General features: G+C 46.1%; 2 protein-coding genes and 1 long non-coding RNA gene across 6 annotated transcripts in view; 1 reads left to right on the top strand and 2 right to left on the bottom strand.

The window, feature by feature from the left end:
* TSPAN15 (tetraspanin 15) overlaps positions 1–10,542 on the bottom strand; it is a 17,844-nt gene extending 7,302 nt beyond the window's left edge. The window contains exons 1-4 of the mRNA XM_040563404.1: positions 9,851–10,542; positions 5,436–5,621; positions 2,277–2,351; positions 507–602 (exon numbers count right to left, since the gene is read on the bottom strand). Coding sequence (XP_040419338.1) covers positions 507–602; positions 2,277–2,351; positions 5,436–5,621; positions 9,851–10,393 — 900 coding nt within the window. The 5' untranslated portion in view covers positions 10,394–10,542. The remainder of the gene's footprint in view (positions 1–506; positions 603–2,276; positions 2,352–5,435; positions 5,622–9,850) is intronic.
* TACR2 (tachykinin receptor 2) lies at positions 10,343–23,118 on the top strand. Of its 4 annotated transcripts, XM_040563406.1 has the most exons (7): positions 10,343–10,473; positions 11,554–11,962; positions 12,057–15,054; positions 18,334–18,528; positions 21,481–21,637; positions 22,232–22,428; positions 22,866–23,118. In XM_040563406.1, exons 3-7 carry the CDS (start codon positions 14,651–14,653, stop codon positions 23,059–23,061), a joined length of 1,149 nt encoding a protein of 382 aa, XP_040419340.1. In that variant the 5' UTR covers positions 10,343–10,473; positions 11,554–11,962; positions 12,057–14,650; the 3' UTR covers positions 23,062–23,118. The 4 variants fall into 4 exon arrangements, with proteins under 4 accessions (XP_040419340.1, XP_040419342.1, XP_040419339.1 ...); XM_040563408.1 differs by lacking the exon at positions 10,343–10,473 and having other exon boundaries at positions 10,748–11,962; positions 13,878–15,054; XM_040563405.1 differs by lacking the exon at positions 10,343–10,473 and having other exon boundaries at positions 10,748–11,962.
* On the bottom strand, positions 17,989–20,056 carry LOC121072995. Its single transcript, XR_005821458.1, has 3 exons — positions 19,828–20,056; positions 19,593–19,730; positions 17,989–18,556 (listed from the first exon to the last, which is right to left on the bottom strand). It is a non-coding gene; the product is annotated as an uncharacterized LOC121072995 (long non-coding RNA).

Here is a 23,118-nt window from a genome sequence, read left to right as displayed (position 1 = left end):
CTTATTAAAGAGCTTTCTATGTGCCCTTGAGTGAAAATACAATTGACCAGGTTAGAACAGCTTAACTGCCACCCAATTTCTTCTTATCCAGTGCTTCCCGTTAACTAGATGTTGTTGAATGTCTTAGACCAGTCATCAGAAGCACTAAAAACAAGAACTTCAGTGGAATTTAAGCTGAGTTTGTCCAAATCTGGCCGTGGGGTCCATATAAGCTTAAACATTTGCAGCATCTGGCCTCGATCACCAGTCACACCTACCACGAGGAGAGCTGTGCTTTGCCCTCCCTTCTTGCAGTGATTTAGGGAGCTTCGGATGCCAGCTGGGACGCTGGAGGAGCCCTGCCCACAGCCACGCCGTAACAGATGACACACAAGACCTTGTCAATATGAATTTGATTACAACATCACTGGAAAAACTTAACGCTGTTGCTGAGGACCCAGCACATCTTGGCACTGCTTGGAACTGGGTTAGTCCCAGGAAAAAAAAAAAACAAAAAACAAGCAAACCTGTTTCTGAACTGAATCCATGATGTTCTTGAAGTCCAAATCATCGTAGTAATTCTCAATTCCTCTTCTAATATTATCGTTCAAAAATTTGATTGTCTAGAAGGCAAAAGTAAAACAAGATTCATCAGTTAGAAATGCTGAAGATTAAAGAACAGGTTTAAGTCCCAAGTGCACCTGACAAGCAGAAAAGGACAGCCTTTTTATTTTTATTTAAATTTTAAAATAAGGTTATCACCTCAGCAATTACAACTAACAAGGTATTTTGCAGGACTATCCTAACTATCAAAGAATGAACAACAGCAAACATCAGCTACTTATGTGCCACCTTTAATTACCATCCCATTTAGACTCGCCATCTTAGGACACACTTTGTCCTCCCATCAGGCTCAGGAGGAGCAGTGAACAGCCAGCTCAGCTCTAAATAAATTATACATCTGCATCACAGCACTGCAACTACTGCTTTAGTTGTAAGGGGCAGAAACATCGACATTACACAATAGTTTTTAGTCCAAATGACAGCTGAAATAAACAAGGGTACCAAATGTACATGAAGAAAAAAGGACAAGCAGGGCCCTATGAAACCCATTTGTAACACATTCAAACAGTGCTTGTGCAGTGTGGCAGACGGGCAAGCTGCACACAAGCACACAAATACCAACAATGCTTTCCTTGTAAATACAAGCCGCTGAAAGATATTTCTTAGAATAAGCATGACTCAAAGAAAAGAAATAGACTGTCCCAGATCTGAGAAGGAAATAGAGAAAGAAATGGAAAAAGACAATGGGACATGTAAAACAATCAGTATTTAAATGGAGGCTCTTAGTGTAAGCATTTATTAAATACTTCCTTCTCCTCCCCATCCTAACCCCAACTTGTCCATTAACCTCATAAACCAAACAAAAAACCCTATCCCCTGCACATAGCTGCCCTGCTCAGACAGCCAATAATCGCGCCAGGAAACCGCTTAACGCGCAGAAAACCAACAATACTCTGTCTGTGTGTGGAAGTCAATAGCTATTCTCCCTCACCCTCTCAGAAATACCACAGTTGGTATTTACTTAATTTTCTGACAACCGAATTCTCTGTGTCCCGTGACGCCCCCTCCTACACTGTTGAGGCTGATCTGCTCCGTTCAGATGAGCCGGGTGCTCCCACCACTACTCACAAGAACTCCTTGTACCAGGCCAAGGTGAGCACATTGATGCTTTAAAACCCTTCTAACAGAAAAGTAGTCTGCTGCTTTCCATTAGAAAAATAAAGGTTTATATATATATATATATATATATACGGTTATAGTAAGCTTGTAAGCGGTGTGGTCTCCTACAGAATTGAGTTATGTTGCTCATGGACGTGGGCAGGGAAGAGGTGTCCCTTATGCAAGGTAAAGCATTTTGGCCAGTAAAAAATAACTTAGTCTCCAAATCCAGCTGGAAACTCCCTGAAAGAGCAATCTGAGACACAGAAGGAAAACTAGAAGAAAGCATGCTGTAATACATTAAAAGCTGGAAAGTCGTTTTGCCTGTAGTTAGTTAACAGATTAAGTTAACAGATTTTCTCCAAATTCTTTAATCTGGAACTAATTTCCAGAACTGATGACCAGTTCCACCCTTCCCTAACCTGACAGGCCCTGAGAAGCCTGGACTTGCCTTCAGGCTCCCATCAGCTAGTGCTCAGGTGACAAATGTAGTACCTTGTATGGGCTCGGTAGCAAAGCCAGAACTTCACGGAGTGCCAACACTGGCAAGTAAAGTCTCCGTTCATGCTGCTCACCTGGTTTCTGAAGATCAATGCCACAACTCCACCCGTCAGCTCAATCAGCAAACAGAGACCAAGGATGTACATGAACTGCAGGAAAACAACAGCAAGTGAGATCTTAAGCAGAACAAATCACAATTACTCTTTCAATTACTCCCCTTAAAGTCTATAGCATTCAATCACCAGCATACCTGGCTTTCTGAAAACAAGATGTCTTTAAAGAAATATAGAATTTGTTGTTGTTCTTATAAAAATTGCTTATGTCACAAGAAAGACTTTTTTCTTCACTTGAGTGATTCTGTATTTTTTTCCCAACTGGCAAACATTATTTTACTGCTCTGAATGCAATTCAAACCAATAGATGCATTTATCATGCCAAGACACTTCTCCCTATAAGAGCAGCCTGGTTCATAGCGAAGTATATACCTGAACTGCTACAAAATACACAGAACATTAGGTTTTGACACTTCCAACAAAGATAGCACCTAGCTGTTTTCATTTTTTGAGTAAAGCAGTGTTTTAAGATAATCCAAACCATTTTATATTAATTTGCCAGTATTAAATCAAAGCCAAATTCTGGCCTTGGTACATTTCAGTGTATCATTCCAGAAGTGAAGCCAGCAACTTGACTGCAGAGCCTGCGACGTGAACACTTGCTGTGCTCCATAGTAAGAAAAATGGTGTCAGCTAGCTATTTATTTACGTGTGTCCTCTGAAGCCAGGACAGTGTGTAAAACCACATACATACATACATATTCCCATATACATTGGCACACAGCCACAACATAGGTATCTGTGGCTACTTATCAAAGTACATCCAACACTTGAATATGAAAAAATACCAAGAAATCCATAGCAACACCATCAAATAACTGAAATGTGCCAGTACTTGAAATGTTTTTCCCATCCAGAGGATTCTCTAGGTATAAAAGATCTGTTATGTGAATTTAGGTCCACTTCCTAACAGCAAAATTCACCGGGAAAGAAGTATTACGACCTCTGATCTGAAAATAATCTTCAACACTCTTACAGCCTGGTTACTCTCAGGAGGATGAGGTTATTCCCATTCAGTATAATTTAGATGGACACACAGCAATACCACCGGTGCCCCTGCTGTTCTGCTCACTAATGAGCTCTTTAACGAAGCCGGATGACTTCTGCTGCAGTCCTCCCTGTTGCAAAACCCTGGGCAGCTGCAGGACTTGTCTCTGCAGTGCTCGCTCCACCCCAGCGTGCTGGTTTAATGCCTGGCCCATCGATACCTGGAATTGGCGTCATGAATTTACTGGACAGATGGATATCTTGTTGGTTTTTTCTGCTAAATATGGAATCAGAATGAGAAACAGACATCAGGGACCTCGTTTGTTTAAGTGCCCTACCAGACTTTTCACCACAACACGAACAGAAAATGCTCTCTGCATCAGATGAGGAAACAAAACTAGGCTGAGAATTGAGGAAATCGCTCCCAGCTCAGGACAGACTCTCAGCCATTTCTCTTTCCCTTTGGGGATGACAGCACAATGCCCCTCAGCCAGGTTTCAGCATAATTCCAGAATTCACAATTACCTCTTGCTTTGGCCTAGGTAGCATACCATGTATTTAGCATTTCTTCAGAAATTTACTCTTTCGAGGCACTGGAGATCAGAGCTGTGTCCGTTTCACTTCTCCCTCAGGACAGACCCCTGTCTGAGCCCAAGGGAGGTCCTGCGGTGCCACACAGTTCTCTAACAAGTCCCATTTCTCCACCTTCCCCCCCTTCACACCCCAGCCGAGGGCAGCCAGACCTCAGCCATCTGATCCACATCGGCCCTGCAGCTTCTCTCTCTGGTGGCTTCCTCTGGGTTGAAAGGAGAAGCTTTTGGAAGAACCACCAGCGACCGCAACTAACCTCTGCGCTTTGAGCCTTCCCCGTCCGCACACCATACAGGCTCACAGCTTCATGGCTTTAAGAAACTCCCTGCGTTCACAGAGGGAAGTTGCAGCCAGACTCCATGGACTTTTTGGCTGAGTGGCAGCACTAATTCCTCCCAGACACAATTCCTCCGCAGCAGGACATGTACTTATGGCATTACCAGACCAGAAACAGAGCAGGTGCCGCGGTACCAGGCTAACGTCAAAGGCTATGTCAACAGGTGAGTTTGCACAACATCCACGGGGACCGATAATAACTCACACTCCTGCTTGTTTTCCATAAAGCCCTTGACAGTCCCAAACCTGCTTTTCTCAGAGGCAGGCTCTGACCCCATCTGGCCAGATGACATGCTGCTTCTCCCTGATTCAGTTTGCAGCATTTTCAGACAGGGTGCTACCAGTAGCAAACTCCTGGAACAAGCTAGCATCATCCTAGACCTGCTTTTAAACACCAAACATCTTTTCACATTTTTATCTCACTTTCTGTATGTCTAACAGCAGCTTTCTTAAAAGAGCAGGCTTGCTACTTCCATCCAAAGCAGCTGATTACAGACAATCTGGGTTTTACCACCAAAAGGATTACAAAGAAGATATTTTTATAGCACTGTTGCAAGACATCTCAGTGCTGGGATGCCCTCCTCTTCCTCTCGTCAGCCCCCATCAGCCTTGCAGACTTCTTGGTCTCCCTCCCCAGCTGCTGCAAGCCTGCAGTCCCCTTCTGTGCACAGACAGCACCCCTGACAGCTCTGGCTCCGTGGTTTAGGTGATGTTTAATCTCTTAATCCTTCCTCTGCCGTTTACTATTTTACCTCCAGCACTCGTCCTGGTTCCCCTACGCAGACACCTCCTGCCTTGACTTCACTCCACTTTCAACAAAGTCACAACTGGATATATTTTAAAGACAGCGAATTAATCATCAAGAGGAATCAAAGCCCACCTATGAAATAAAACACGCCCTAGGAGCAGGCTATCACAAAGCTATGATTCCCCAATCTTCCGAACTTTTGTCTGCTTTGGATGCTATTATTCATCGGTGTCTCAAAGTGGTGATGGGGGACCCATGCAGTAGTGAAAACCGCTTCCTACACGAGGTTCTTTGGATCACAAGACATCTACGGGCAACAGCCAGAGGACCAAACAAAATTAGAATATTTTTCAGTGCAGCATAGATAGGGTTACAGGTTTAAATTCATGTGGCACTAAAAGGAAAAGCAATAAGCTCTTAATATTATGAAGAAAAACAAACAAAAAAGCACCACTTACCGCTTGAAGAAGGCATAAATTGTCTCTTAAAGAAGCCACTACGCCCACTAAAGATACAAAGAACATTATAACGCCCAGAAGTATTAAAATAATTGCTGGGGCTAGAAACGCACTTTCCAGAGTTTTGTACTTTTGTCTTTCAACTTCTGCATAAATCCCAACTGCAAGGACAAGGGCTCCGATCACCTGGAAGAGAAAAAAAACCAGAATACAGATGTTAAGCTTTTCCCAATAAACATAGATATGACATTTTACGAGTACACACGAACTTGTGACTACTCACTTCAGAATTAATTATAACCTGTGAAACACTTAAATCAGAAGTTTGAATAATAATAAAAAAAAAAAACTCAAAGTCTAAAGCAGAAAAAAGTTGGGTTAGCAGAACCCAGGATTTGTTCATTTCCAAAAAAAATGTATTTAATAACATTTTAACGTTCTGGAATTCAAGCAGTTACGTATGCTTCAATGTGTTTAAAATGCAATTTATTACTCATCTGACATCACATCTATTACTCACACTACCAAATGCCATGGCATTAATTCTCCTCCTTTGCGTGTCTCTCTTCCCCTGCCTGTGTATGCAGATAGATACACATGCCCCTAAAATGTCATAATTCCTAGCCAGTCTGCAACCAACAGCTCATAAGTCCCTTTTTTTGCTACCCAGCCCAGCTCCTGGTGTATTTAGGGTTACTAAACACGGCCAGGTGTATCCTGCATCCCCATTCCTCCTGCCATCACGGGAAACGGGCCCAAATAAAGGGAAAAACGGCATGTTTGGGATGAGGTCACCTTCCTGAGCAACTACCGGACAGAGCTGGCAAGCGAAGCAAGAAGCCATGCATTGCGTGTAGCAAGTTAAAGGTATTTCAATAAAATAATTATGGCTAAGTCAAAATCATTTGGTATTAATCCCACAGCATGCTGCAAGTTGATTTAAATGATGCTGAATTTGGGGGGAAAAAAAAAAAAAAAAACAAGTCCACAGTACTCAATCCACACTGCAGTGGAAAAACTTCAACTCAAAGAGTCAGGCAAATCCTTGGGGATATCCCACAAAGCCCTAAGCATCAAATCCATCATTTTGGCAATCAGATAAATAACAGTCACCTCTTCTGCCATGACTTCGCCGCAAGCTCCGCGAGCCTGCTTCCCGCATACAGACAGTCGGTAATTACACAAGGCTTTTCGATACGATGCAGAAAATCTCAGCCCCAGCTCTAGGCAGACACACAAGTTGCTCAGCTGCAAGATCATGAGCCCAACAGTTGAAATATTTTTTCTTTATTAAGTGTTTTTAAATAAATAACTTACTGGAAATACTTGATTTTCTACAGAAGAATAAACCCAAAGGGCACTATGTGAGGAATGCCACCAAATTGTCATTTAAAAAAAAATCTCAAAAGGGTTTTCACCTATAAAAATAGGTGTATGGGAGTAGTTAAAAAGCAACTTAAAATTTGACACAGCCAAATTCAAAGCAACTCCTCCTCTGACAAATTTAGAAGCTGTAAGATTACGGATGACAGAAGGGAAAACACAGCGGACAAACAGCAGGTACACACATTTACCCTTTATAGGATTTGACCTTTTCTGCTGTAAAACTTAATCGGGTATTACATTACTACACGGTCACTTTGCAGTGTTAGCTAGAATCTTTAAAAAACTGGAATGACTGAGTAATAAATTACAAAATATTATTCAAGCAGAAAACAATATAAACAACTTGTCTTGAAATCTTTAAATGTAGAAATATCAGTTGAGGAAGAGTCTCAGAAGCATACAAAAATAATTACAGAATTTAAAACTTGCCAAGTCCCTTTGCTTCACACCGAAACACCACGTTGGTAGTGCTCTGCTGAAATGCAGGCACCCAACAGCAACGCATGGAGAAACTGAAATTAATTCAATTCCGCAGACCTTTGGGACAACAAAAAACTCTGCTAAAACCAGAGACCGGCGCAGGTGTTTGATTAAAACTCTAATATTACTACTATTTTTTCTACATGAAAGTAAAACCCCAATACCCTTATGTCCAGACCACCTTTACCTGCTAGGCAAGCAGCAGGGAACACAACGTACAGACAAGCCCACAAACAAACACTAAGGCCTCAGCAACAAGCCGACTACCTGCAGTCATTACTTCTAAACCTCAAACCAAAAGCAATGGGCATGGAATAACAGGCACAAAAACTGGACGGAAATTATCTGACTTTCAGAAGTGGGTTGTTCCAAGGCTGGCGCTTTCTATGGAAATATCTATTTCTTAGCTGTAGTTTTCTAATCAAAATATTCCGACTAAAGATGATCTGTGATCATCTGTGAGTAGGAATACAAGATGCACTCACACGTCAAGAGCTTTATACAGAGCCAGAGATGTTTATGTACGTGTATCTTCACTCCCGCCATCTGCTTTTGCCCAGACACCCTCCAAGACCACCTCTAGCACATTAAGTGTACAAAACCTTCAGTCCTGCCTGTTGTTTTCTGCAACCAGCTTGGAAAAAAAAAAAAAATCCACCCCAAATTCCCCATTTCCTTCTCTCAGTCCCATTTGCTGCTGTCCTAAGGCTCGAGGTGGACAATGTCACATCCTAGAAAAATCACAGGATTAAAGGTATCTCACGAGCCACAAGGGCTAACAGGAGCTTCCTTCCCATCACTCCTCTGCTCCCCGCCAAGCTCTGCAGGGCTGCTCGGCGTGTAGATGTCGGCGCTTCACCAGGAGAGAAACCCAAAAACTCGGTGTAATACAGCTGCCTCAAGCGATTCTGAAATAAGTTCTGCAAAACGTGACCTGCAGAGAGCAGGAAGGCTTCAAGCTGCATTCATCAGCATCGCTGTTAACCTCTGGGTAAAAGCACCAGCTGACAAGTACAAGACTCAGCTAAAAACTATTACTGGGGGAAAAAAACACCTAATTACACAATTAAAATCCTCATTCCTTGCATAAGATTTATGCTTTTATAATGTTGTGGCTTTTAAAGTATTAAATAAAAATCTTTTCACCCTTTACCACACCGCTGTGCTAACTCGGTGGGAATTTCACCCCACCGGCGCTGCCTCACTCAGAGTGCTCTCCCTTCCGGTGACCAGAGGTGGAAACACAACTTTTACATCGGTGGCCACGAACACACTGCCTGTTTACATCCTGCATCCTTCCCAACAGCCCTGAATGCGGCAGCTCAGGCTGCGTCCACAGGAAAAAGCAACTGGCCTTGACTCACGGCCAGTGAGCATCCAGCCCCCTGCAAATACCAGGGGCTTTCCCAGGCACGGAAGTTGCTTTCCCAAGAGGAAAGAAAAGCATTTATTTCCTAGCTGCCGGTTTTAACCCCATCTTTACAGCATTAACTCACCTGCCCCCCAGCAAGAGCACCTCTGTTTAAAAGGCTGGATGCTGCTGGCATAAATTGGGTTCCTGCCCCGTGCCGGGAGAGCACAGGGGTAACACCCAGGTTGTCAACAGGCTCCAGGTGACACAGGCAGGCACCCAGGTGACAACGGCAGGCAGGGCAGCAATGGGCCCGTACCAAAATCAGCCATCCGACATTGTCACACTGACCTGCTTCAGACCCCCGTGATTTTAGGGAACGCCAGCAGCCACCATGCCGGGGAAATGGAAGCATTCGGTTGCAAATGGGGACCTGGGCGTAGAAAATCCGGAGCAAACGACCATGAGCAGTAAATGAAATCCTCCTCGCGCTGCTTGAAAGGGGCTTTGTTCCAGGCAGCCGCTCGGCAAAACGTGACAGCGGTGTCCTTTTTGCGCTAGCAGAGGGATTTTTGCATCCCGTCAGCAGCAGCCCCGGGGCCGAAGGGCGGGACGGAGCAGGCAGCGCGCACCTTCCTTCGTGGGGAGCCTGCAAAGCCGGGTTTGAAACCAGCACAACAAATCTGCCTTCCTTCCCCCAAAATTGCACCCACACAATAACTGAGTAATGCAGGAAGCCTCCAGAGTCGAAAATAAGGGGGTTCCTTTTGTTTGCTTGTTTGTTACAAGAGACAAAAACACCAGAAGGCATCCAGGATCCCCCAGGAGCCTGAGCTACGCCCGAAGCACCTGGCTTTTGGATTTTCATTCATTCCTCAGCTTGCAGCCTTAAAGAGGCACCCGGTGAATCTGAAACCACCCTCCTACGTCTTTAATCTACAAGGCGGAGACAAAAAGAAACCTGTCTGAGCGTCTGGTGCACCGACACAGCCCGGAGCCCCAAAAAGCCACTTTAAGAGAAAACGCACGGGCTTCACCTGACAACCTGCATGAGCTTCGCAGCATCGTTCCCCCAAAGCTCGGGGGAGGAATCGCCCCTTTACGCTGCCAGATGAGGGCAGAGGCTTTACTCCTCCATCTCACACAGGGAAGTAGCAGCAACACGCCTGACACCGGTTCCCCGGTACCCCCGGCTCACCCAGAAGGCGGTGGAGTAGGCGATGAGGGTGAACTTGAGGCAGAGGTAGGACAGCCGCTGGCAGTAGCGTGCTTGCTCCGCGTCCCCCGTCGCCATCCTCGCAGCACCTGTCACTGCCGCCCTTCCCTTCCCGTCTCCTCTTTTCCCTTCCCTTCCCTTCCCAGCCTGGCAGGGAGCGGCCCCGCTGCCGCTTCCGCCCCCGGGGACGCGGGGAGCGTGGGCGTGGGACGAGCTGCGTGAACCTCCAAGGGCAAAGGAGAAAATAAAAGCGTCGCGAGCACAAGGAGGCGTCCCCAGAGCGCTCGCCGGCTGGTTTTCCTCTGGTTTCCCCCCCCCGGCAGGGGCCTTCAGACAGCGCAGAGAAAAACACGGCCGTGGGGACGTCCAGCGATGCCTCCGGACTGCTGCTGTCAGCGTTCGCGCTCCGTTTGCCACCGCCGGGGCTTTGGGGAGCCGCCAGGGCTGCGTGTGCTGCAGGGCCAGGCTTGCTTGGGGGCAGTGAAAACACAACCGTATGTTGTTAACGTCGTGAAAAAACAACATCAGCAGCCCCTCATCACTGGCTGACAAGCAGGGGATGCAGAAAAGCTGCCACGGCGATGCTGCGGTTACGTGTGCCCCAGGTAAGGAGCAGCAGAACCTATACTTTTCACTACCTGTGACTGCTCGTCGTGCACAGATGACACCCACAAACCCCACAGTTCGCAGGGGTATCGCTCACGGTCATGGTCCATCCACATCCTGCTGACCCGAGGGGGTCAGCGCTGGCGATCAGGCAGTGGCGGTGAAGCACACAAGTCCCTCGCGTGCACGGGACTGAGCAGCCGCTTCCCGTCCCACAAAGGGCTGCTTTCCTCAGGAGAAATGCCTCATTCAGCAGCAGCAGACAACTGCCCCAGTCAGTTGGTGTGTCCTGTCAAATGGCATTGAAAAATCGGTGCCTGGTGTCACAGCAGATGAACTGCGGCCACTTTTGTCCTGAAGTTATTTAGCAAGAAGACCGTGTACATAAAGCTGGGTAAGTGGCCAGGCACACATCATTTTCTTAGGTACATACAATAAATCAGCAGTTGTTAAAAAATAAACTTATTTTTAAAGCCTAAAAATCCTTCCTGGGGGTCATTCTGTTATGAGAAGTGCCATTGCTTTTGCATGCAGTGCTGAACTTTTTCCCTTTAGGAAACAAATAATCCAGCCCAGGTCCCTGCCAGCAGCAAAATAGCTCAGCACCTGTTTAGTTTCTGTCAATAACACATAATACAATACTTTTGAGTATTTATCTTCTAAAATATCAACAACTTCAACCTTCGTACAAATTTGCAAATGTCCCTGACACCTACCAACTGCACGCAGTCAGGAAATCTCATCACATGTAGTGTCACTTTGTAAATCATTGACCACCCGTCCCTTGTATCTCGTGGGCATCGCACCCATCCGAATATATCCCTGCCACTTACACAATTCCCTTGTTTAACTCAGTCAATAGCTGTAGTTTGACTTTCCTGCCACCTTACCTTACCTTTCGTGCTCCAGTTTCTGCAAATAAAGTTTCAGAGCACGAGGGGCTGGATGGGGAAGCCGTTTGAAAGGAACATCCATTGTCCCGTTGTTTTCACTCCGTGCTGAGCCAATATGTCAAAGCAGGTTTCTGTTATGAAAGTGTATGAAAATAGCAGAATAATCCTCTTTTATCTAAATCCCAGGCTTTGTCTAAACAACAAAATGACAAGATTTCTGGACACAACAGTTTGGCAGTAAGTGGAGGTTCAAGTGAGATGTTCCAAATTGCCTGCAGTGCTGGGGGTCCTCCTTGCCTGCAGGTTCCCCCCGAGCCTGACGAAGCCGAGAGCTGCAGTTTTCCAGGCAAGACCCTGTCATCGCCAACAGCACGGAGGCAGGCTGAGTGTTACAACACCTGCTCCCGAGTCCTGCTCTGGTGGCCCTTTTGTTCATCTCACAGTAAGAGCCAGAGTATCTTCCACATCTCCTCCCTCTCCTTCAAGGCCACCGAGTCATTGCAAGCACACACAAGGCACGGTAGGTCCCGCAGGTCTTCAAAAAGCAATGGTCTGCAGAGAGCTTGACCCAGGACGTTGGAGATCTGCAGGAAAGGTAAGTGAACCACAGCGAGCCCTGTGCCAGGGAGTGGCAGGAGGGCCCTGAGCATTTCAGGGCTACCAGCAGCCTTTCTGCTGCTTTCTTCCAGCTCACATCTGGCTGCTACAGCTGCTGTCCAGCTCCATCCCGCCCCGCGCCTGTGGTCCTCATGTCCTGGTCTCAGAGCTGTTCCCTGGACAAAAGTCCTTCCTCCCAAAGCTGAGTCCAACGTGCAATATGATTAAAGCCTCTACCACCTCTTATTTTCTATTATTTTTCCACCAGACCAAATGTACCTTATTCACCCTTCACTGACCTTCCAGGCCCACATCTCTTGTTTGCATCTCTCGCCGTTTGCCTGGACCTGGCACCAGTGACTCAGCAGAGCAATGTTTGGCCTCCAGCTATCTTGCCCATGGCAAAAACAACAATAAAGCCATCCAAACCCAAAAGCATGCCTTCAGATAGTCCCTTTCCCTGGTGTATCTCCAAAAACCATTACAGAAGCAGATTTTGTTTGTAGTCACAGGCAAGCATGACTTTCCTGAAGAATTTGGACTCTGCCTTTGTAAAAATTGCTGCAGTGTGTAAGTCAAGAGGTGAACAGACCATGCTTCATAGCTGGCCAGGCTCCAGGACAATAACCTCATCGATGCACGACCAGCAACCAAATAAAAGGTGTGGGTGTGTAGAAGTGAAAGCGAGTCCCCAGTAACTTGTATGATGAAATGTTGACCCAAGGGTGGCTGCTCTCAAACGAACACCCAAGTAACAGATCAGATATACAGAGTTCAGAAAAAGGCCGGGGTGACTCCGAGGAAGTGCAGGCACCCTGAGCACCTTCAAATTCATGGTCAGCCCACAGGGATTTTGGTTTCACCTTCAAAACATCAGTAATTTTGGGGGGGAATGCTTGCTAATATTGTGCTTTCTGTAACAAAGGCTGATGAATTACTTTAGCTACCCTCTCAGCTAAACACATGGAGGCTTTTGCTCATATTCTCTGTGAAATTTGAAGAGATTTGAGTGAGCTGAAGTAAAAAAAAATGTGAACACAATTAGCTACTGAATTCATATTGCAAAACAGATGAAAAGCCTTCCTGCACTGTACACAGAAAGTGAAAGACTCATAAGCTGTTGAACGAGGTCAGGGGAAGGGCCTGGGACAGGCCATGCTCAGGAAGTGACATTTTTGTACATTTTTGCAGTTTCTGGGTAAGGGAACGAGTTGAATCCTGAAAGCAGGTTTTAATACCTGAAATGCTTTTAGCTTCTAGCAGAGCACACACGAGCCAGTGCCAAGTACTCTTTAAAATCTCAACCTCGATGTGTTGCATCTGTTTACGTAGCTTGTTCCAAAGCTGCCAGCGAGCAGGAGAGCTGTGCTTCGAGCAGAGGTGGGACTGGGGGCTCCCCTTCCAGGTGCACCAAACATGGGCTCCTCACACACATTTTTCTGCACCACACGTTGGGAAAAGGGGTGCAGGGATCCCAGGGGGAATTGAGCCTTGGTTCCCACATCCCTTGCTCAGCCCCTCAGCATCACAGGGGTGGGAGCTGAGGTCCCTTTGTGCTAGACAGCAGCTGAAGGTGGGTTTCTGGAGCTCCAGATGAGATCCTGGGTGCCAGCTTCCCCCTGAAGCCTTATTACAAGTCACTGTTCAGGTTTACTGTAACGAATGCCTCTCTCCAGGCAATATTCACTGGCAATCCTTCAGGCACCCACAGGACAAGCTGCTCTGACTGACATAAATCAAATCATAACAAATCTACTAAACAGGGCTGGTTGAGTCGCATTATATTGGATATTGGAAGGTCCCCATTAAATGAAATGTATCAAAAGCGCTGGTAAGTGTACAAACACTTGCAGAGAGCAAGAGCCCTTTGCTCAAATCATGCCGAATGTAGTTTGTTTCTTTTTTGCTCCAAGAACACCCATGAAGTCAGGAAGGGTCCTGGAAACCCATGGACAGCAGGACCGGTAAGCCCAGCGAAGCAGCTACCTTTGCATTTAAGCCTACAAACGCTGATACAGCAGCATGTCCATTTCAGAGATGACTTCCAAATAAACAGAGGGCGGAAACGAGTTTTAAGCACCACTTTACTGCGTTTCATTCGATGTCAAATTGGTTGTTTAGCTTTTGCCTGCAAGAGACTCCACCTCCTTTCAAAGTGCCCTTAAACCCCACAGCAAATCCATCCCAGAACAGCTCCTGCCTCGGTGCCACTGCAGAGGGGTCGGATACCTGACGCCGTGGAAAACCACTGCGTCAAAAAGGGATTTCCATTGGATCGAAGTTACTTATGGCTTGATACTTCTATTATATTTTCTTGGCCCTAAAAATAAGGTAAAGGAAGAGACTGCCTGTCACTGACCTGGAAAACACCCCCCTTTCTTTTTTTTTTTTTTTGGTCTTTTTAAAGGAAAAAGGACCTCAAGTGGGAAGAGTTAATCTCTTGGGTTTGTTCTTCAGGCACAGGTTAAATGCCAGGCAAGTTGGAGGCCCTTGCTATCAATCACTTCCTCCTGGAACTGCATCGCCTCACTTGGAAAACAGGAGGAGAGGACATGAGACATCGCATCCCGGTGCCTTTTTAACAGCACTTAAGTCATACGCATGGGGATTCGTAACACCAGCACTTACCGCAGGAAAATGAGCAGACACCAGCCAATTTTATCTTCTGCTTAGCCGAAGAAAAACCATGAGCACATTTCCCATTTCAAACACGAGCAACATTTTGCAGGCTGACTCCCTCGAGGACAGCGACAACCAGACGGCAGTAACCCAGTTTACCCAGCCGGGCTGGCAAATCGCTCTGTGGGCTATCACCTACTCCTTCATCGTTATCACCTCCATCGTTGGCAACATCACTGTCATCTGGATCATCCTTGCGCACAGGAGGATGAGGACTGCCACCAACTACTTTATCGTTAATTTGGCTCTTTCGGATTTGCTGATGTCCACTTTCAACACCATCTTCAATTTTATTTACGCCAGTCACAACGTCTGGTATTTTGGCAAGGAGTTCTGCAGGTTTCAGAACTGGTTCCCCATCACCGCAATGTTTGTGAGCATTTACTCCATGACAGCCGTGGCCGCCGAGAGGTAAGAGGCGATTGGGGAAGATAAAGATCTGAGAAGTCTGCTCTAAGTTAGAAAACGTTATTGCAATACTTTGTGCAATTGGCCCCCACCTACCATGGCAGGTGCCTTATCAGCAAAGTGGGAAGAGTGCTAGACAAATAGGCTATGAGGTTACACACTATTAATGGGAAGAAAGTTAGGCTCTCTTGTCTTATCTCCAGTCTGAGCCATTCCTGAGTCTGTAACAAGTACAAGTGTTTGAAATTTTATTGTTCCCACGTTCCTGGTCATAAAATGTTTACCCATCATCATGCAAGCTTTTTTTTTTAAAACCACGAGAAGGACCCATCATTGGGATGGAGCTGGAGCAATATGAATGTGTTGTGGGATGCTGAAAGCATCATAATCCACAACCCCACTTGCGAGTCCAGTGCAGTGGCAAACCACCAGAAATACTGGGAAGTGGATCAGAAATGGCAGTCGGTTTCACCAGTTCACAAGAGTGACCAGTTCCAAGAGGGAGGAAAGTAATTACAGAGACTTTGACTTCTGAGGTAATTTGGTATTTTTGTAATACTCTCTTACATCCACCAAGTCTCTTTTACTTGAGCTTAAATTTGGGCACTCCAAATGTGCTTCCACCTCACTGTTGAGTAGCACGATGCTGTTTTTCTTTTTACTAGAAAGTGGTCAAAAGTCCATGGGAATTTCCTGCCTTACAGGCCGTGACATGAAAGAAATAAGGGAGATTATGCTCCCTTTGATACTCTCTGCCTGCCTTCCTTCCTTCCATTTCTTCCTCTGTTTGCCCAACTCTGGGAAGGAACATCTGTGTCTTTTCCGTCCTATGCCCCTACTGCAACCCCATAGCAAAGGTCTTCCCCCAGTCAGCCAGAAATCAAGCCCTCGCGTTGGCTTTGCAGTTTCCTTCAGCTTTCTTCTGCTTCTTATCAAGCGTGCGTATCTGCACAGGGCTCTTCCAGCTCCCCCAGGAAGGGAGCCAACATCCCTCTGGAGCCATCTGCAAACCTTGCTCCGTGAGTCATCGGGATCACTTCTGCAACTCCCGCCCCTGCGGGCGGCTTGGTTCACCCTGGCACACCCAGCCGAGGAAGCAAGCGATAGACAAATCAAACGAGATAAACAAACCTAGCTGGCGTAAGAAAGCTTTGCCCTGCACCGCCCACTGAAACTTGCACCCGAAGCAGGGACATGGCCACGCAGCTTCCAAAGAGCAGAGCAGTGGCTCCTGTAGGCACTGTGAGGATTGCTAGCAAGCCCGGGGAGATGAGCGATGTGCTGATCACCCCACAGTTGTCCAGATGAAAGCAGATCCCTCTTTAGAGGTGACAGCAGCTCAGTTTGAGACTCAAATACTCTTTTGCTGTTCCTGGCTTTTAATCAAGGGTTGTTGATAACAGCTGTTTTATACGTGTGGTCTGCCAAGGAATATTAAAAAAAAAAAATCATTTTCAGCCTGTCCCCATGTCTCCCAGCTCCCATTTTCCTTGGGGACACTTGGTAAAAGTTTCTATAAAGCCAAAATCTCTTTAGTTGCATGACAAGGATCAGAAAGAAAACTTGGCATCTCCCTGCGAACCATATTTAGCCATTCTTGCTTAACCTTAAAATAGATCCTGACACTGTCTCATGGAAACTTGCAGCTTCCATTTATTGTTATGAGAACTTGTGTCCTCTTCGGCTCAGTTGTTTAAGTTTAATAAAACGTCTTTTGAACCTGTTTATTGTAAGGCAGGAGGACAAGAGGCGATCGATCTATTAGGCATCTTTGTCTGCTGTGGACAAGGCTCTGTCACAACTGCTCATCATCACGTTTAGGACTACTCTGCTTCCTCATTTGGGGCTGCTGCGTGCTGGAGCAGCTGTTTCCACTGCACGCAACACTCCAGGCAGAGAGGTATTATCAGCTCAAGTTTCACACTGCAGATAACAAAATCTCCTAGGCCCTCTTTGGGAGGTTTGCAAGAGTGGTAGGAGCTCAGCGTATTTCGTCCATGCGGGACAAGGACCACAGAAAGGGTGCCAGCATCTTGGGGTATCACTTGGAGGGGGCACAAAGCAGGGGACAAAGGCAGCTCTTCTGCACAGCAAGAAGAGTGAGGAGACTTCAGCAAATCTCACCAGTGGTAGCATTTATACCTGGGGCTTGCTGGTCACCGAGAGCTGCAGTGCATGGGTTTGGCCACTTCCCTGGGCAAATATTCGGGAGAACATTTGCCACTTGATTCCTCCCTGAGCAGGTTTGAGCACTGTATAATGAGGATGAGCTAAGGAAAGCAAGGTGACATGAACATTTCATAGCTAAATAAGGCTCTGCTGCTGTGCAGCTCTGGCTTACTTACTGTGCTGCCTGTCCGTGCAGTCACCCTCTGTCCTGCAGCAAGGCCTGAGCAGAGTTCTCTCCAAACAGCTTGGCCGGGAGACAGCACAGAATTTGTCACATTTTCGCTGTAAAAACCAGGAGGCAATTGGCATTTTCCACTCTGTTTTGCCTTTGTAAACAACCATGACAAGGAGAAGGGAAAGCATGACAAGAAATGCATAATTGATTAAGGACTTGTTACGATACCCTGCGTTTCTACAGAGGGAACATAAAACCAGACAGCGCCCTGGGCTTGCAAGTAATCTAACAGTCAGATGTGCCATGAGGGCTCTGAGCAGGTGCAGGAAGAAAGGGTCAGCCTTTCCCTTAAATCACAAGCACAAGTGCTCCAGCATTTACAGGCAGAGGCGGATGGCACAGGAGCTTTCCACTGCTAAAAATCAGGGGGAAAAATTCCATAGAAAAGGATACTCAAGACTTCAATCTGCTGTTGTCATAACATGGGGTGCAAAACAAGATTGAGATAATTAGCGGGACCAGCACATTTAGGTCATTTTCTTGAGGAAGGAAGAAGGGCATGGTGTTAAACAGTGCATATCTCCAAACTAACACAGAGTTCACAGCACCAAATTTCAGACCAAATGTACAAAGCATTTTAAAAAGTAATTATAAAAAAAGAAATTATCAAAGTAAGGGGAATACTTGCAAAGGACCATATGCAGACAGTATAAATGATTGCTTCCTCCTTGCACCAGAAGTATCCATCCAGATGAGATCAATCTATCCTACCTTAAGACTTGCAATTATTCTCTTCAGAAGGGGCTTAGCTCCTGGAACCTGACAGAATAGCTCTACAAATAAATCCCACCATATCAGCTGGTGAGTTTTTACACTTGCTGTATTTGTTGTACAGTTTGCCAATGGAACCATAAAAGCATTACCCATTTTTCTTGCAGGTATGTGGCTATAATCCATCCCTTCAAGCCCAGGCTTTCTGCTGGAAACACCAGAGTCATCATAGGAATAATTTGGCTGGTGGCATTTGGGCTTGCCTTCCCACAGTGCTTCTATGCTGAGATCTTGACAGACAATGGAACGACGAAGTGCATCGTCGTCTGGCCAGATGACGTCGGATCGAAGCACCAGCTCACGTAAGAGAAACAAGAAAACTCACGATTCCTGCAAAAGTTAACTATGAAATTAATGTCGTGACCAAACTGTTGGCTACAGACAGTACTGGGAGAGAGGGTAGAGGGAGGGGGAGGTTTTTAGGGGAACCACGCAGCTGGGGAATATGGGTTTGGGGCAGCCCACCAAAGCTCAGTTTAATGCAGCTGTGGAAAAAACTACCACGTTGTCATGCTCAGGGTGAAGAAGGGTGATACCCCATCCTCCCCTGCTTTGAAAACTGGCCATAAGATCTAGAAAGCCTAGATACAGGGCTTGGTGGATTTAAGAGAAACTAGAGCATAAAGTCTTTAAACAAGCAATAAATCCTGGTTTTAAAGATTTTGGATTCTCCCCCTCCATCAGGCAAAAAGGAGCTGGGTATTTTTAATGCTGAGAAGCCACATAGTTAGCTAAAAATCATGCTGCTGTCTGTGAAAAAAAAAAGAGAGGAGCGTGTTTCAATCATCTTAAGGTTTTATAGATCTACTTATCTAGACACACATCTGCACTCCCGAGAGCTCCTAGCCCTCATAGCAATTTCCTCCTGCTTTAAAGCAAGATTGTTCAGACAGATGAAACAAGCCATACCCTGCATTTAGGGGATCTGCTGTGATTAATCATTATTCAAAGTACATGATACACAGAGCAGCTTGAGAAATCTATCAGGCAAAACATTTATACAAAGCAGTAATGGAAGAACGGAGGAAAAGGAACAAATTGATTAACAAAATGGAAACAATTCTTCAAACCAAAACCAAGTGCTAATCTCCCCACATCTATTCTTCGTTGTGAATGCCTTTCCCCAGCTACATGCACCATGGATGCTTTTCCCCTCAGCACCTCTGGCAGACAGCTGGGCGCCTCCTACGGTTAGTTATTACCCAACTAACTGGTTTTCACACTAATAAGTGCCAAGTTCCAGGAACTCCATGTAAACTTGGCTGATCCACGGCACGTTCAGCCCCTGGCTGTCAGTTTTTCCCAGTCCCAAAAAACAGCAAAGAGTAAAAGCAGGTTCACATCCCAGCCCTGCTGGGTCACATACCTCCGAGGGCTCCTTGGTGGTACCCCCGTCCTACGTGCTTAGGAACAAAGTACGCCAGGATCCCATCAACTGAGAAGGAGGGGCAGTAGGAAATCACCTTAAAACCAAGAAGCCTTTTGGTAAAGGCTCTGTTCTCACCTGAAAGTGAAAACAAAATACTGTGTGTGCATTTGGGGATGAAGCACGCCTATCTTCTTTTATGAGGCAAGCTGGAAAATGCTACATAACCCCTCACCTGCAAAGGTGCATGCTATTTCATTCAGATGAAAAGCATTAGGTTTATTTCTCCCACAGCCATTCTTTGGGAAGGACTGAAGCAAAGCTTTGGCAGATTACCAATGAAATCGCTGCCTGTTATCTCTGTGGGCCCAGAAAAGTTGGTCCTGAACATGGCAAATAACGGGGCAGGTTCTTTCTGGGATCCTCAGCTGAAGAGCAGCAGCTCCTGAGCACAATAAAACTCGCACATTCACTAGCTCACCCCCCAAACAGCCTCAGATTTGCAGGTTTCAGTAGCTTTCCTAGCAAGGAGGTTGGAAGCAGTGATCTCCAGAAATCATTGTGACTGATGGCTCTGTCGGGATGAACGCCTGCAATACGGAGCACGGAGAAAAAGCCACATGCAGCCACTCTTGTGACAGGCCAAATCCTGAGGAAAAGAAGTATTAAGAGAGGTGGAAAGTAGGCTGACAACAAACACTCCACATCTCAAAACAGAGTATTTTTCTATACTTATTTACTTTATTAAGTGCCTTTTCCAGGGCAATGGCTAGCAATGAAATGCAGCCCCCCCCACATGACAGGGTAGACTTCCCACTTCCAGCACAGCTTTACACTGCTATTTCCTGACTCCGAACCATCACCTCTCCCCTTTCAGTGTCTGTCGGTGGGCCTTAACGTTGCAGAAAGGCTGGGTCCCACGTGGAGAGCCCCAATGCTGATTCCTACAGTGCTCTGCAATACAGCCGACCCCAGTTGCTAATGCAACGAGTATCTACACAGTGTCGTCCTATTGAGAAAAAACACACGCGCCCAGCCTTTGGCACACACTGCTGGCAGTGACCACAAGAGCCCTCCTGCCTAATCCCAGTTTTCACACTGTTTATGTTAATGGGACAGCTGCTGTAATGAAATGAGCAGGTTGTTCCCTCCCCATAAATGGTGGTTGCTTAAAAAAATCAAACCCAAGCACAGAGGAACCAGCAGAAGCTCATGGGGTAACAGAGCTCAAGCTCACGTACAGCCAAGGGAGATGGCAGCACTTTCGTCCGGAGCAGAAACCAAGTAGCCCTTTGGTGACAAAAGATTTAATTGTGCATGTGCTCACAAATAAAACCAGCCAGCAATAGAAACACAATAATGGCTGTCACTCACTGTGCACGTGCTATAAACTGGCAATGCTCCTTCCTCCCTACCTGCCCTGCTGAGTTCATGCACTCTGCTAGCAGCCAGCTACATTTGGAAGTCCCGGATCGTTGCTGAATTAAGATTTTGGTACCACTGCATTTGTCAAGTAGTTTTTTGGAATATTCCTTTTGCAAATGTGATTGAAAGGTTCACATTTTTACAGCCACAAGCCTTAGAAGTCTCTTTCCTGAGTGCAGCGGGACAGCAAAGTTCAGGTGGCCGTGGACTGTAACCCTCTGACAAAAGATAAATAGCATTACTCTGTCTTGAAAGAGCAGTGAATCCAGTCCAAGGACTAATCATCACAACATGGGAGAGATGAGATGAGCTTTTGCTGTTTACAAAAGCCCCTCTAATGATGTTTGTAGGCAAAATTTCTGCTGCTTTACGCTTTGGGGTTGAAGTTAATGGGAGCCATTTTCTGACAGACCCCTTCAAAGGAAATACTGACGATGCAAATGTGCCTGTTTTTCTTTTTCAGATATCACATTGCAGTAATCGTGTTGATTTACTTACTGCCTTTAATGGTGATGTTTGTTGCATATAGCATCATAGGAATTACTCTGTGGAGCAGCGCAGTTCCAGGCAACCACATTAATAGAGTCCGCTACGAACATCAAGTCAATGCCAAGAAAAAGGTCAGAGGGTGAAACTTAAAAATAATTACCCTAAATGCACCAGCCCTTCTTCCCCCAGCTCCAATAAAGAGCTTGCATTTCATGCAAAATCTTGTGGGATTGGACATGAAAGGTTGACAAATTTTGGCCTGGGGGTAAAGGGGGTAAAGCCAACAAGCATGAAAAAATGGTGATTTACATGCACGAGCCACGCTCCAAGGAGGAAAGGCTCACGTCAGTGGGCCAGGCTGCCCACTTTTAGAGAGTAAAGCAGTCCCCAGTGAGTCCACATGCCACAGTGATAAACTCTGGACAGGGTGGAGAAGATTCAGGGTAACAGCAGTTCTCCCATTTCCCTACTAAATCTCCCTGATGGGGCTGCAAACAGTTCCTCTGCAGGAAGCCCACGGCAAAACATTTGTTCTCACTCCCCTCCCTGTTCCCCATTTCCATCACCAGGAGTTCGTTTGCTCAAGCAGCCCAGCTCTACATACCACACACAGCACTTCAGGAGGGCAAAACAGACCCAAAACAACAGTGGCATTTTCCATTTCCCCAGCAAGCCCAGACAACCCTACAGAGGCCCAGGGATAACACACTGTGTGTTTCTTCCAGTTTGTGAAGACCATGGTGGTAGTTGTGATCATTTTTGCCGTCTGCTGGCTGCCCTATCACATATACTTCATCCTGGGGAGCTTCAAGGAAGACATCTACCAGCAGAAGTACATTCAGCAGGTGTACCTGGCGATCTTTCTGCTTGCCATGAGTTCAACGATGTACAACCCCATCATATACTGTTGTCTTAACCAGAGGTGAGTAGCGTGCACGCAGAAGATCTGTCTGTAAAGGCAGAAACCTCTGGAGGTCAAAGCCACTGTGATTTTCAGCTGTGCTCAACAGGCAGAGAAGTGAATTTATATGCTACTAACAACAAAACCTTAAGATTTTCTGCCTCCAAATAAAAAGCAGACAGCAGGCATATGATCAGCACGTGGCCACGAGCAAACGGCTGCACGAGCACAACCCTGCCATGCCAAGAGATGTCCCTCTTGCTCTGCACTGAGAACAGGCTGTTCTCCAGCAAACGGTGAAGCAAGCCCAGCCTCAGGCTCCCCAGTGCCATTTCCTGCTTCAATTTCAATAGAAACCTTTTATCTCCATGCTCGTTCAGAGGTAGAATTACACACTTGCTCGTTCTCTGTGCAGTTAAAGAGATCTTGCCATTTAATTTCTTTTCTTATGCTTACAGGTTTCGTTCAGGCTTCAAGCTAGCATTCCGGTGGTGTCCGTGTATAAAAGCAACTGAGAAAGACAAGCTTAAACTTACATCCCCATCTCTTTATCAGTCGACCCGCAGGAAGTCAAGGAAATCAAGTTTCAACACAGAAACTCACTTCAACGAGGAAGAGAAGACATCATTTACCCCCACCCAGCAAATGCTTTGATTTCTTCTTCTAGTTTTGACTATTGAAATCACAGAACGGTTTGGGTCAGAAGGGACC

The sequence above is a fragment of the Cygnus olor genome, chromosome 7 (genome assembly GCF_009769625.2).
Source record: "Cygnus olor isolate bCygOlo1 chromosome 7, bCygOlo1.pri.v2, whole genome shotgun sequence".
NCBI lineage: Eukaryota > Metazoa > Chordata > Aves > Anseriformes > Anatidae > Cygnus > Cygnus olor.
This window is presented reverse-complemented; position numbering and strand designations above follow the sequence as displayed.

Bases quoted from the DNA above. Each gene is read 5' to 3' on its own strand.
- TACR2 (XM_040563406.1), top strand. From the start codon at position 14,651: ATGAGCACATTTCCCATTTCAAACACGAGCAACATTTTGCAGGCTGAC. The intron at 18,529-21,480 runs GTAAGAGAAACA...TTTCTTTTTCAG, and splicing joins GGATCGAAGCACCAGCTCAC to ATATCACATTGCAGTAATCG. The intron at 22,429-22,865 runs GTGAGTAGCGTG...TTATGCTTACAG, and splicing joins TACTGTTGTCTTAACCAGAG to GTTTCGTTCAGGCTTCAAGC.